Source organism: Poecilia formosa, unplaced genomic scaffold (genome assembly GCF_000485575.1).
Source record: "Poecilia formosa unplaced genomic scaffold, Poecilia_formosa-5.1.2 Scaffold407, whole genome shotgun sequence".
Classification (NCBI taxonomy): Eukaryota; Metazoa; Chordata; class Actinopteri; order Cyprinodontiformes; family Poeciliidae; genus Poecilia; species Poecilia formosa.
Window position 1 is genome coordinate 251,290 of NW_006800346.1, and position 14,613 is coordinate 265,902.

The 14,613-nt window shown below is 38.3% G+C and overlaps 1 protein-coding gene across 3 annotated transcripts in view; it reads right to left on the bottom strand.

Moving 5' to 3' along the window:
• Positions 1-1,675: 1,675 nt before the first annotated feature.
• Positions 1,676-14,613, bottom strand: part of engl (endoglin, like) — a 17,858-nt gene continuing 4,920 nt past the window's right edge. For all 3 annotated transcript variants that reach the window (XM_016663190.1, XM_016663189.1, XM_007576438.2), the window contains exons 4-17: positions 13,551-13,688; positions 13,295-13,469; positions 12,083-12,254; positions 11,862-12,006; positions 11,155-11,347; positions 10,173-10,246; positions 9,166-9,321; positions 7,300-7,368; positions 6,284-6,532; positions 5,038-5,502; positions 4,644-4,761; positions 4,475-4,576; positions 3,230-3,341; positions 1,676-2,329 (exon numbers count right to left, since the gene is read on the bottom strand). In XM_016663190.1, the coding sequence (XP_016518676.1) occupies positions 3,232-3,341; positions 4,475-4,576; positions 4,644-4,761; positions 5,038-5,502; positions 6,284-6,532; positions 7,300-7,368; positions 9,166-9,321; positions 10,173-10,246; positions 11,155-11,347; positions 11,862-12,006; positions 12,083-12,254; positions 13,295-13,469; positions 13,551-13,688 (2,166 nt within the window). In that variant the 3' untranslated portion in view covers positions 1,676-2,329; positions 3,230-3,231. The remainder of the gene's footprint in view (positions 2,330-3,229; positions 3,342-4,474; positions 4,577-4,643; positions 4,762-5,037; positions 5,503-6,283; positions 6,533-7,299; positions 7,369-9,165; positions 9,322-10,172; positions 10,247-11,154; positions 11,348-11,861; positions 12,007-12,082; positions 12,255-13,294; positions 13,470-13,550; positions 13,689-14,613) is intronic.

The window sequence follows — 14,613 nt, forward strand, 5'->3', positions numbered from 1 at the left end:
GTTCACTTTCTGTATTTTATAAAACAGTCTTTACGTGTTAGATAACCGTTATTAGTCATTGTCAATTCACCATTCTCTAACTGTGTATAAAATAAACAGCCTCCGATCATGAGTAAACCAGCTAGCAGTAGCTTTAGCCACAGTTAGGAAACATATACACCGCTGGCGCTGCCTGTCAGTGATGTAACGTTTAGAGGTTCATTTTCTGTATTAATGGAAAATAAAGGACAGCTTCCAACAACGTTGTTTAGAATAATATTTTAAATATTCTGGGGCTGATTATGTATCTCTGCTCATTTCCAAGCTCAAATGAGCAACTTCACGTTCAAACACAAGTCCCCCAAAAAACGCGACCGGTGAATCATTACTTTTTATGAGTTTAGAAAAAACAAGACAAAAGCCACAAATAACAATTGGGCTTGACGACATTTCTGTTTTTCCAGCAACAAAATGCGCATCTCCATGCACTGTTCATGTTTCTGTCGCTGCTAACTGTCACAGAGTCTCTCCCAAAGACGCACAGAAGGAATAAAAACAAATACAAAAGAAAATATTAATGCGCAGTGATTTGGATAAATAACTTTAATTTGATTACTGGATTTGAAATACGAACTCGTTAGATTATTCGTTACCGAAAAAGTGGTCCGATTAGAGGAAGGCATTACAAAGCAGCGGCGGCACCGGACATCTCTGCTTATAACAAACAAACAAACCCCTATTTTATGGGATGAGTGGCAACTCCAGTCTATAATTTAAGAATCTGATCAACATTAGAGCCTAAAACGTTATAGTTCAAAAAGAGTAAAACGTTCTGGTTAAGGAACAGTTATGTCACGTAGTTAGCTAGCTAACAAAATTCACTAATGCTAAGCTAACGGTTACGCAAAACAAAAATACCTACCTTCATAGTCAAACAGGTATTGTTCGGTGAAGAATTTGTAGCCTTTGTCTAATTTAGATTTTGTTGTCAGAGAAAATTGGTTTGCAAATCGTGATACATCTTCAAATCTTATTTTAGGCAAATGTTTTAGAGACTGAGTAAACTCCATGCTCCGGTGTTCTGTCTGATCAACATATGCTGTCAGATATATATATATATATATCTCTCTCTCTATATATATATATATATATATATATCTGAAATAGACAACTTTATCATTACTTACTATGTACACCGGAACTAAGGATACACAGCTTCGAGCCAAAACGGAAGTTGTGTGACGTCATGTGAAAAGGGTCTATTGGTAACTCTTCTCGTATCCCAAAGGCTAAAGCTAATAGCGCCCCACCTCCTCCTAACTCTATTTCCCGTGTTAGTAATGTAGACTTGCAAAATTTGAGGTTATAAATTATTGAATTAAAAATTGTCTTCTAATAAAACAAAAACAACCACTTTAAAGTGTGAGAGACATGCTGTAAGAAAACATCTTGGTCGCTGTCACTAGCTAGCGGGACTAGCTGTTAGCTTCAGCATCTTCTAGCTATCTATGCTAACTGAAGCCGCCATGATAGTTTTCTACAGGAGCCTTGTAACAGGACCTTTCTGTGAAAATCCCAAACTGTACCCAATCAGGTTAACGGAGTACGGATGTCTAAAATACAGAAGAAAACTAAAATTAACGTCACTAAATGTTACTCTTGTGTTTCCATGTTGGCTTCACATTGAAAACGAAACTTTGCTCTGCTGCCCCCGAGAGGCCAAAACGTGATTTATTTATACTTTAAGCAAATACAATAATGTAACATCCAGCATTACAGGTTACAGCATTTGACTTCAACAAAGCACATTAGCTTAAAAACAAACAAAACAAAACAACAACAACAACAACAACAAAAAAACAATTGCACAGAAGTTGGGGTCTTGGAGTTGAAACAAGGGGCCAACGCATCTCAGCTCATTTAGTGCACCTTTTTTTTTTTTTCTACCACACAAACCCAAAGGTGTCGATGGTGTGCTCTCTGTTTGAGTCACTAGCAACATTTTTATTCCTCTGTTGAATCCAGATGCGGGTCTCGTCATGTGCCGATCAGGCTCCTTTTCCGTGATGACTCAGTGCCGACTGCTCTGCACTATCAAACTAGCGACTTTTCACTTTGAATCAAACCCGTAGCACTTTAAACAACACCGCGCATGACTGAGACTACTGTATTCGCATGCTTCGAGGCCTCTTGTCTCTTCGGCGCACATGAAAACGGCACTCACTGGAGGTGCAAAAACGGTTCTGCACACGCAAGAAAGAAAGCAGCTGTGTTCTCACATACAAAAACGCACAGAAGCTGTTGCAACCCCTGTCCCAGTTCTCCACTCTCAGATTTGCAGGAGGAAATCCTGAGAAGGAGATAAAAGAATGCAACTGTTCAGTCTTATCTGGGACATCAGAGCTGAAAATCTGCAGGTGCTTTGCCTAATGCTGATAAATTTTCTGGAACTGACAGAAGCATTTAACCGCTGCAGTTTATTTTAAATGCACAGCTTTGAATTTCAGTTCAGTCTCTTCCCCCCCAGCTGGTCCACAGCTCTAATGTTTTTAATATGAAAAGAGGGCAAGCGGTAGATTGGGTTCTGACTAAATTGATTAGCTATTATTAGCATTTTGTCGGCATCACTTGGCAGGTTTCATGTGATGAAAGAGCTGTGCCAAGCCAAACTTTGATACTACAAATGAAAATAAAAACATAAATACAGCATTTGTCAAATATCAAAGTATTTCTTTAGTTCATGTACTAAAATCTCTGTCACTTACAACTTAAGAGTGAGGTGACTAATATAATGTCTGAGATATATGGAAGACTACTGAGGGAAAACAGAAGGGAACCAAGAATGGATCCCTGGGTAACACCAGGTCAGATTGGACAAGTATGGATGTTAAAAACCAAAAGTAAAACTTCTTCAAGTGGTTAGGGCCTTCAAATTACTTTTCAAATTTGTGACTATAAAATACTTAGATGTTAGCTGGTCTTGTTCTAAGTGCACAATAAGATAAGTACATACAAATGGCAACAAATTGATTTATAATCAAAGTGTGCAAGCTGGAATGTCACTTCAAAACATTTTGAACCTAAAGTTGAGGAGCAATTACAGTCCTTAGATATTTTGATAACATTTCTCACATGTTAACAAGACCACAGGGCTTTGCATACTTGGATATATAAATGACCAAAAGATTCTGCAAATACAACAAACACAGCAGGCATTTTGCTTTCTGATTATGCTGTTGTCATGTTTTACCTCTAAACTGAGCTGGAGGACTGATCAGACAGGAAAGGTGGAGTCCTGTTGTTGCATCCCTCTTGAGTCTGATTTGTTAAGTGAGCATTTCTAAAAGACTCTGGGTGTCCCCCTAAAAAACAACAACAAAAAACAACAATCAAAAACAAGATACAGTATAATTTTATGATGACACAGGAAGTCCCATCGGTTCACCAAAGCACACTTTCACGTCTCAAATTTCCATTGTGTAGCTGCGTCTAACCTGTGTCTGGTGTTCACACACATTCTCTGAGCCACAGATTAAATCAGCGTCTGCCCTGCTGTCGACTGTTTTTATGTTTACTGTTAAACCGGTACGGTCTGTGCCGAGATGCAGGGTGACATAGTTTCATTTCTGTGGTTGCAAACTGATCTTGCCTTTGGCAAACGTCTGCATATCTTTGGATAACTTTCACTTACACAACCAAACACAAGGAAATGTTTCTAACTGCCTAATCTGTTTCTCTCGAAGCAAAAAATATGAAAGTGGGGGTATTAAGTAAAATTGACATTTTTAAGCTTTACATCATGTTATAATGCTATTTTGCCTTTAAAAACACACCTGGAGTGTGGCTTTGATTCATTCGTGCATGTTTGAGAAATCCTTTTATCTCTTTGTAGCAACCGTTCAGGGATGGCTAAGCGTTTGCTCTCACCAAGCACCGCCTATTTACCCAAAGCCCCTCCCTTGTACATGACCCGCTCAGCTCCTCCAGACTAGCCAGCAGCAATTATCAAACACCTGGTGAAACTTCCTGTCTATTGAGCTCATTACAGGAGCTACTTCTCACTGCAATGCTCCTAAGAATGTTTATAAACTGCATAATGGAGGAGAACTGGTGTAATAACGAAGGCAGCGTTTCAGAAAGAGCAGAAGCTTCTTAAAGAGACAGAGGCCCAATTTCAAGGCATCAAATTGCAAAGTGAAATTTCTTTTAAGTCATGTTTGATATACACAGCTTTTCTTTATAACTGAAGATAAAATCAGTCATATTTTCACCACATTATTCATTCATAAATGAATGTTCACTTTTTTACTCCTAATAAAAATCACCTTTGAAAACCTGAAATTTCCATTAATATTTCTTATTTTTCTATATTTGTTTGCTGATCTGAAACATTCCCAAAAGGGCGATTCTTGTTTTCTTTTTATAACACTCTGATATGTTTTGTCAGTCAGCAGGTCTGTGTCATTATCTGACCAGACTTGCTTCCTGCATTTACCTGTATATGTGTAAATGCACCACAGTCCCCCCATTAAACTGACTCCAACCAGAAAAGCTGCAAAGACGATTCCCATCAGCAGCCCTTCGTGCAACACAAACCCTGCAGACAAGAGCATGAGGCAAGTTAAACTGCGGTTCAGTGAAAGTATTTATCAGACGATACTCACTGCTGCTCTCTGGACTCAGACTCTTCGTTCTTTCACCAGCAGTTGGTTCCAGTTTGGTTACCAGTGAGCTAATGGGCCGGGTGACTACCATGGGCCTGGAGAGGTTTCTGATCTCACACTGACATTGGAATACAGGACAGAGTCAGGAGTTCACCACACACCTGACCTAAAATATTAGGTTATATAAAAAAACGTATAAATAGGGGTGGATGATACGGACTTAAAGTTTTATTGCAATACTTCGAGGTACAATCGTGACAATGGTAAAAGCAGTCAATAGTTCCTATCATCACTTTTATCGTTATCGCAATAGTACCGCTAAAATATTGTGATAAAACTGTAAGTTCATATCGCCCACCCTCATAAGGAACTTTATTCTATGCTTTTTTTTAACCTGATGTCTGGATGATCCTGGAACAAGTGGGGGGATCGGAACCCCACTCTGGCAGCTATTCGCCTCCTGTGTGGTCTCTTCTTCTGCTCTGTCAGGGAGACAAAGGAGGAGGCTGCAGTGGACGAACTGCATGGACTCGTTATAAACCGGCCGCAGGACGAAGCTAAATCTCAACAGTTGCGTTTTTTCCGAATCTCCCACATTTGGCGAGCCGTCGTCTGTTGCCGAGAATCTTCTCCCACTGCGGTCGTTTTTGTCCCCCTCACGTCCGACGTCTTCCTCCTCTTCGCCGTAAGCGTCTTCGTCCTCGTCACCACCTGCCTTTACGCCGAGCCTGACGGAGGGATCCGAGGAGCAACCGCCGCTTATCACGGTCCAGAAGGGAGATTTCTTCGGGTCGGACTGGGGAGATACAAAACACGACTCCACTTGCACGGCGTCTGTGAGGGAGGCTTTGACAGAAATCTGCAGCGAGATAGACTTCGAATTAAGAAACTTTCATAGAAGTTTAGAAGCAAAACATAAATAAAAAAATATATATACATATTTGAATTAGCGCTGAAATGATTAATCTGATTAATCGTGACTAATCATCTATCTTAATGATTGTCAACTCATATTTAGTAATTCATTTATCGTTAACTGGAGTACACGGTTAAGGAAAGGGGCTATGTTTAATGGAAAATATACACATTTTGCATTAAATCTCCTGTTAAGCACCTGTTGCTATTCAATTATCAATTGGTTAGTGAAAAAAATAATATCACCAGATCAGCCCTACACTATACTGATTTTAAATAAAAGAAAAGAAATTAGATTTTCACATGCTGATGTTCGGAGGATTATTTTTAGCTGCAGATGCTACAAATGAGCGCTCACCAACGGAATGCTGCTATTGCATTTTAAGCAATTAAATGTTTATTTACCTATTTATAAAAGGAAAATTCAAGTATTTTTTGCATCTTTTAGTTTATTTCTAATATTGTGTAAAAATGGTTAAATAAAAAATTCCACGGAATGTGCAATTTTTTTTTATCAGATTAATCAATTAATTGTCAGAATAATTGATTATTAAAATGTTCGTTTTCTTTATCTGAAATCTTGACGTTCAATAAGCTGCCGGGGAAGCTTATTGAACGTCCCCGGCATTCAATAACTTTTTTGTTAACATAACAAAAAAGTTATGTTAACATAACTTTTTTTTTTGTTATGTTAACAAAAAAAATAGTCGGACCGGCGCAGAGACCTCGACAAAGACGCGGTGGTCAGCGGTGATGACACACGGCCCGGTCCACGTCCGCTTGTAGCTGTCGGTGACAAAGAGCCTCAGCTGCAGAGCGGGGCCTGATGTGAGTACGGGGACCAGCAGATGGTGGGGAGTCGGGGCTGACTCTGGACCCCGCCGTGCCCCCCGTGTGAACCGTCCAATCAGAGGAAGGGTCACGTTGTCATCATCAGCAGCAGATTTTGAGGGGCTGGTGGCAAAGCAGCTTATCTGACAGGGAAAATGAGAAAAACAGGTGAGTTCTTCTAAAAGTACTGATGCGCTTTAAAAAAATGTGAGTTTTGCTTATTAGTTGGGATAGATGAACACCTATAGGACGGCAGCATTGTGAGGTGAAAGAAAAATAAAACATGTTTTTTTTTCTTATAAACTAAGATCTGATAAGTGTGGTGTGCATTTATGTTTAATCCATGTAATCTGCTACCATTAAATAAAATCTAGTGAAACTATGTTCCTTCTAAAGTCACCTAAACTGTAAACAGAGTTCACACTGGCAATTTTTCATCTGCATAAAAACCAACAGCCCACCATAAAACACGGTGGTGGCAGCATCATGCTGCAAGTAAAATTAGGAAAGCTGGACAGAGTCTGTGGAAAGACATGACAGTTGACGTTCGTCCAATCAGATTGATCCTCAACTATTTAACAAAAAAATTAAAAGTCCTCACTTTTCACAAATATTTCTCTGTTTCAAGTCTGGTTTCCGTCAGTATATCAAATAAAATCCCAAAGACAGACAGTAAAGTAAAAACTGTAAGTAAATGATTCAATGTAGCCTGCTGGGTTTCCTTTGATTAAAATCTTTTAAAAAATACTTTGAATACTTTGAGCCTACTGCACTGTTTGATAACCGGGACCATTTAGATTTATGTAAGAGACGATATTTCTTGTGAATTGGTGCTATATAAACAAATTGAACTGAAACTGAACTGGAAGATTTTTTTTTAACACTTCAATGAACTTTTGAAAGAACTCACATGTACGCCAAAGGTCCTGTTCTCTCCGTGTGCAGCGACGCTCTGCGGCTGGGCTCGCCATAGCAACAACTGATCATAAAACAGAATAAACACACACTATCAAAACATAAACACAAAAAACAACTCAACTTTAAGTTCTCTCATGTTCTCGCATGTTATCTGAGGTAACTTTCAGTAAGGTTTCACTATTTAATTTATTCATCAACGGCACCAAAAGCAACAATTAAGACCATATAAACAGGAAAATATATTTTATGTAACACCACAATTAGTTTTGCTTTTTAAAAAAATATTTTTCTTTGCTTTTTGCCTCTGAACTGACATCATCTTCCCAACTATTTGCCTCTTTTGATAAGATCCACTTTTAGTCCTCAGCGAATTCAGTGACTTTCTGGTCAACATGACACGGGGCACGAGTCACAAAAGGCCAGTCGATACATTAGACAGAACATTAGGCACAGCAGCAGACGTCTAATGGCTGATGAAGATGAATAATAAAACACTGCTGGTGTCACTGCTACAGCTGATCATTGCTCAGAAAAACTGACAGTAAAGCTCCCAATACGCAAAAATAAAATGATGTAAAGCGTAAAGTTTCTTCCTCCTCTAGAGGTTGGTCAACCAATGCCTTGTCTCCAATCTTAAACCACTATAAAAAAATGTAGTGCTTCTTTTGCTTAGTGATACTTATATAAATATGTTTATATAAGTAATACACACATTATATGAAATGCTAAAAAAAAGCATCTGAATCAAGTTCTGTTCCACTCAAACAAGTGAGTTTCAACCAACAATAAAATGTTAGCAAAATCTCTGATCTTAGTAAGTGGGCTGGCATTTATTGTAAGAAAACAGACTCCAAATGGCTCTTAATAATTTGGCTGAAAAAGTGCGGAATCAATAATAATAAAAAAAGAGAGATATAACAAATCCAGGTTTTGGCAGTTTTTAATTTTTCAGTGGAATAATTTCCACAACAGAAATGTACATAATATTTGGGATAATATCATGTAAAATCAACTTTGAGCTTTTAATAATATTATAATATTATTCTGTCATCAATAACACGTCTAGAGTGGCAACCATTCAGCTGTGCAAAACGCCTGGCTGGGCATAGCTCCGCCTCTGAGCCTCACAGAGCAGCATGACTTCCTGACTCAGCTCCTTCAGACTAGCCAACAACAATTAGCAAACACCTGGTGGGCCTGCCCGTCTGCTGAGCTGTTATAGAAGCTACTTCTCAGTGCAATGCTGATAAAAATGTTAAGGGGTTAACATAGGAGCCATGTTGTGATGACTTCCTGAAGGTGGAGTTTCAGAAGGAGCAGGGGTTTCTTAAAGAGACAGATGCCCAATTTCAAGGTGTTAAATTAGGAAGTAAAATTTCTTTTAAGTCATATTTTATACATAGAGCACTTTTATAACAACTGAAGCTAACATAGTTATTTGCTGATGCTATAAAATGGCACTCTGTGCCTGGAAAACTCATAATACTGTCCCTATAAAATGATTTTCTCCAATCTTAAACCACTATGGTGGTGGTGCAAATTTTCTGTTCATTTGCACCACCACCATATCTGTTGTTTTCTTTAAAATTATTCATACACCCTGAATCTTTTTTCATGTTACAACTACAGATGTCAATGTACTGTTTATTATGTAGTAAACAAAAAATAAAGCAATATTTATTATAAAAGAGAAAGTTTTGAGTATTTTTTAAAACAAATTTGAAAAAGCGGAGACGATACATTTTAGATTACATCTGCAGGGATGTGTCTCTACTTCCTTACAGAGAATCTGTATTTAGGATGTAAAAGAATGTTGTTGTTTTTTCATCATGCTGAGCACACTCTGAGAAACTCTCACCATGTTTTTGTACAGCACCCCTCTGGGCTCTTCCTGCAGAATCCCCTCAGTTCCGCAGAAAATGATCGGCAGCGCTAACAGGAAGTGGCTCCCATTCGACATGGCCTGGCATCTCTGGTCCCGCAGCGTCATGGCAACAGCTGGCAAAGACAAGCTCTGGAGGAGACAACCCAGGGAATCCATTTAACTACAAACACACAGGACAAAATTCAGATCTGAACTAGTAGAAAAGCTTCAACTGGCACCAGGCAGTCACAGCTGAAACCAAAATGTTTACATACATTGTATGGAGTAAAAAAAAAAAAAAACTTTATTGTTTAGGTCAGTTAGAATTATCAAAATTATTTCTATTTGCTAAGACTACTACACATCTACAGGATTTAGAATAAAACAGGTGATGAGTTTCTTTCTAATCAGTAATAAACTAAAATATAAGCTAGAATTAACATTTAATTTACTTAAATGTTAATTCTGATGCTTACTTTCTGATTGGCTGACAGACAAACTCATAAAGCTGCTTTGCTCTTCAGACTAGCTTAGCTAGCAGGAAATGGAAAAGTTTCTGACAAGGACGCTGCCACAACCCCCCCAATAAAACTATGAGAATAAAATCAGTTTTCATGTGATTAAAATAATCACATGAAATGTGATTATTTCATGTGAAATAATCACATTTCACATAAAATATCTTCTTAAAAGAAGATATTTTGATTATCTTCTTTTAATCAAAAAGCAGATTGTGATGAAAAATGGTATTATTTGGCTATAAAGTCATAATATATTATGTGATAATAAAATTTTCCTACTCATGGCCATCTAAAATCAGACTGTATGAAGTTAGCATTTATGCTAAGTGAATGTAATAGAATAGTGACTAAAAAAAATTCTAAATCTTGATGTTTCTTTACATATTTTGGAGAATTACTCAACATATTGATGTAGACAGACAGCCTATCTTTAGTGAAATAAAACATTCATCGGAACAATTAACTTCTATGTTTGAAGACCTTGAGTTTTTGTTGGTCCACCGTCACACTGAGGAGCCCGCCATCGCAGTTCACCACTGGTAATCTCTCTTGGCCTGAAGGGACCAAAAAGAAGACAGGAAGGCAGAGATGGAAGAGCTCAAATTTTACAAACAATAAATCTGATCTGTACCTTAAAGCAACAGTACGTACAACCGGGAAGCTGGAGAATGTGATCAAGGAAACCCAGGTAAATAAAAGCCAATGCAAATGTGCGCAGAACTTTGTCGAACGTCATCATCCTCACATTACTTCCAGTCATCTTCTTCTTTGTGGTTTCCGCTAGTAGTAACATCCGGTTGTTGATCATGTGACTTGTGTGATGTGGATAAAAGTGTTTCTGTTGCAGTTTTGCAAAATAAACAGATTTCTGAAAGGGCCGAACAACCCACCATTTTCTTTATTGTTTTTTTTTTAATTGAGTGAATTCCTTTGAGTGAATTTATTTTCAAAACGTCAAATTGCCCAATTATATGGGCAATAGAAACGTAGCTAATGTGGGCAAGATTTCCATGTATGGATATTATATGGTTAGAATAATGGGCCTAAGATATGACTCTCCTCAGGTTACATAATGGCCATATATTCATTTTTTTTGTTGGTGCAGAACAAATCAGAATCTAAGGAGAGATCATTATCGGTCTTACATTATATTGTGTTATACATACATTACATAGATTAATCACACAAACAGGTGTTTTTTTTTGTCATAATTTTTGTTAATTATGATGTTTTTCTGCTTATGGCTGATGAAAACACGACATTTTAAGATTAGAATATCACATCGCTCAGTAAAAGACATTTGTAATAAAGAAATGTGGCCTTAAAGAGTGTTTAAAACCCCCTAAAAAGTTGTTATTCTCAAAGGTGACGGACATGTATCTGTCAAATAAGCTTCATATATTCGTATATTCTAGTTTACTGAGTAGGATGGCACATAACAAAAGAGACAGAAGGAACCTACTTGTCCCACTTTCTGCCAGCTGGATCACAAAGCGATTGGCCAGCTCAGCCTCAGTGTACGACCTAATGTCGGTGTAGCCGCTCTCAGTGGCCCAAACCAGAGGACCAGAGCCGGCAGACGGCTCAGATAAGAGCCTGCTGGACATGGTTACGTTGGGCTCTGGTGGAAACGGCAACAAGACGCTATTGGAGGACTGAAATGAAAGAAATTACAAGCATTAACCGCACATGTGGTCGGGCACACTGCAAAGAAGTTTTAATCTAGTTTCTAGTGCAAATATCTTAAAACACTTGTAATAAGACAAAACAAGCCTGAAATAACTTTTCAGTAGCATAAAGGAGAATAGGACAAAACTAACTTATAAGTAACTTTTCAGTAAGAAATAGGAGATTGTTTTATGTCAATAATTCCTTAATATTGATGAAAAAGTACTTGTGAAATAATAACTAGTACTTTTTCACAAGTATAAAGGAATTATTGACTTAAAACAAGCTCCTATTTCTTACTGAAAAGTTACTTATAAGTTAGTTTTGTCCTATTTCAAGTGAACTAAGATATTTGCACTAGAATCTAGTCCAAAACTAATTAGTAAGATTCTGTGTTTTTGCAGTGAATGAACTGTAATTATATTTTTATTCCTGCATGTTAAATCTGTCAGCTCAACTGGCTGTTATATTAGATCATGTAAAATGTGATTCGAGCCTTACGTGAACAGAGACGTGACCCCTGATCTCTGTGGCTGTAATCACCCAGGTGACTGGGACCGAGCTGCTCAGAACCAGAATAACCTCGTGGGGTTCTGAAGTGGCCACCGGGGGCACCAGAGAGACTGTGACGTTGCCCTGCAGAGAGCTGAGAGAAAACGATGCTTCGTTTTGTTTCCTTGTGGGTTCAACAGAAAAACGTCGGATCTTAACTCTGGACCCACCCTCTGATCCAGGATCCTGCTGAACGCAGCCTGATCACATGGACTTCAGGACTGGCCTCGCTCCCTCTGGGATAGCTGCAGCCCTTCACTGTTTGCGGCTGCAGGTCAGAGGTCATGTAATTAGGAAACAGGAAGGAGGACTGAAGCTGGCACACAGCAGGAAGGGTCGGATCTGTGACACGGAGCCAAAGCAAGAGAGAATTATTTATTTATTTTTTACACTCCAAAAATCTGGAACTAACTTCCAGAAAACTGCAAAACCGCCGAAACACCGACGTCCTTTAAATCAAGGCTAAAAACTCACCTGTTTACATTTGATTTTGATTCAAAATAACTGGAACATTTATTAAAAAAAAAAACAAAAAACTGACGTACATTTAATGATGAATACTGTTGATGATTTTCACAAACTTTGGTGTTTGTTTCGTAAGTGTGTTATGATTTTATCATGTAAAGCACTTTGCTTTGGTTGCTAAAATGTGCTACACAATTAAACACGCCCTTACTTTAATGAACTTAATTTCACAAAATATTTCTCAACAAACTCCCAAAGAGGGGAAATGATTGCTGAGTCACTGCACTGACGTGAAATTGAACAACTTATCCTCAAAACATAAGCTTTCAAATAAAGTTGACCCACTGCTAATGACTCCAGTGCAAACCACATTATTGCAATGATTTCTGTACAATTAAAATTACACGTGAATAACTTTGTTCACATGATACGTCATTAAAACTCACACCGCACCGTCATGCTCAAACTACTTCCTGTCTTCTTTGTGGTTTACTCCAGTAAGAATGTCCGGTTGTTGATCATGTGACTCGTGCGATTTGAAAAAAGTGTTTCCATTGAAATTTCGTGAAATAAACCAATTTCAATACAGCTTAAAAAACACCTCATCCAAGCAATAAAAAAAAACTTTTTATTGAAATCGAGTTTTTTCAAAATTGCTGTGTTTCCCTTAAGCAAATTTATTTCCAAAATGTCAAATTGCACAAAAAAGTGGTTAATGGAAACGCAGCTAGTCGCTCCTGTGCTTACAACCTTTACTTCCAGGGTCTCGGTTCTTCTGTAATTTCTCCATAAACATAATCCATCCTGCATTAATAAAATAGCAACCCATTCGTTCTCAAAAGTCCTGACTTCAATCATTTTGAAGGTTGTCGTTACACTTTGTTTTTTAATTACAGTGTAGTTTCTCTCTCCCTCACCTTCTCCCAGGTGGATGTAAACTTGATTGCCCTGCTTCGTGTGGACCAGTGAGGACAGGTTGCCATGGTGCTTCATCGCCCAGCGGTGCAGCGTGTGGAGGCGAAAAGGTAACGAAGGAACTGTTTGAACGCTCAAGCGTAGATTCTGTGATTGGACGCTGGAGTTTGGAGACACCTAGCAGGTCATTTAAAAAAGGAGTCTGAAATCAAATATTTGTGATCATAGTCTTTTTTTTTCCTGCTCTTTCTGACTGACCTGCACCAGCACTGGGAAGTCAGGGGGCAGCAGCTCAGCCTCCAACCACCAGCTGACTGGAAGTATGGAGCTGAGCACCAGGTGGAGGGCCCTGAGAGGGCCGCTGGGCGGATTCAGAGGCTTCAGGAACACAGTCACCTAGAGATAGGAGAAAAAAACTGGTGTGAAAGATCGACAAAAATTTATCTATTTATAGAACCTTACAAAAAGTTTTATACGCCTTCACATTGGTCATATTTTGTCATTAAACTTTATTGCATTTTATTAGCACTTTATGTGATGTACCGTTGGAAAGTGTAAAGTTGAAAGGAAATCACAGTTTCAACAGTTTTCAAATTGTGGCATACATTGGTATTCAGCGTTCTTTACTTTGCTCCCTCTAAATTAAACCCAGTGCCACCAACTGGCTTCGGATGGCCAAAAATAATAATAAATGTGATTTAATGTGTGGAATTTATTATTAAATAGAAAAAAAAATCTAAAAATAATTATCAATTTTATTTTGAAGTTTTAGCCCTCTTTCTATATTTATTTAATTGTCCTTGACAAATGAATAAATAACTTATGGAAAATGGCTAACCTGCTAGCTTTCTAGCTAACTAGCTAACGATGAAAGGTTGGTGCTCCGTCTGTCCCTCGGCCAATCAGTGAACAGCGTCACCCACCAAACCAGGGCCGAAGCAGGGACCTAAAAAGCAGGACCAGCCCCGGAAAAAAGCCGGTGGAAAAGGGGCTACCTTCTCCACTGGTTCATTGCTCACGGTTTTAATTAATTTCACAACACAACAGCCTTTACCACAATAGTAAGTAGTAATATTTATTTGCTTTTTATGAAGAAACATATCAACTACATATCATATTGCGTTTTGTCAGTTTTAATTGTAGAAATGAGAAATACCGTTGTGTTTTAGAGATACTGAGCATGAATATTTTAAGCTGCAGACGGAAAACATCCAATTTCTCTCAGTTTATGAGAAACTGCAGAGCAACAGGCAGCTCGGACTCCCCAATGGACAACCTACCGGTGAAACACCATTACTGCACCCATCATCTTTCATCCCTG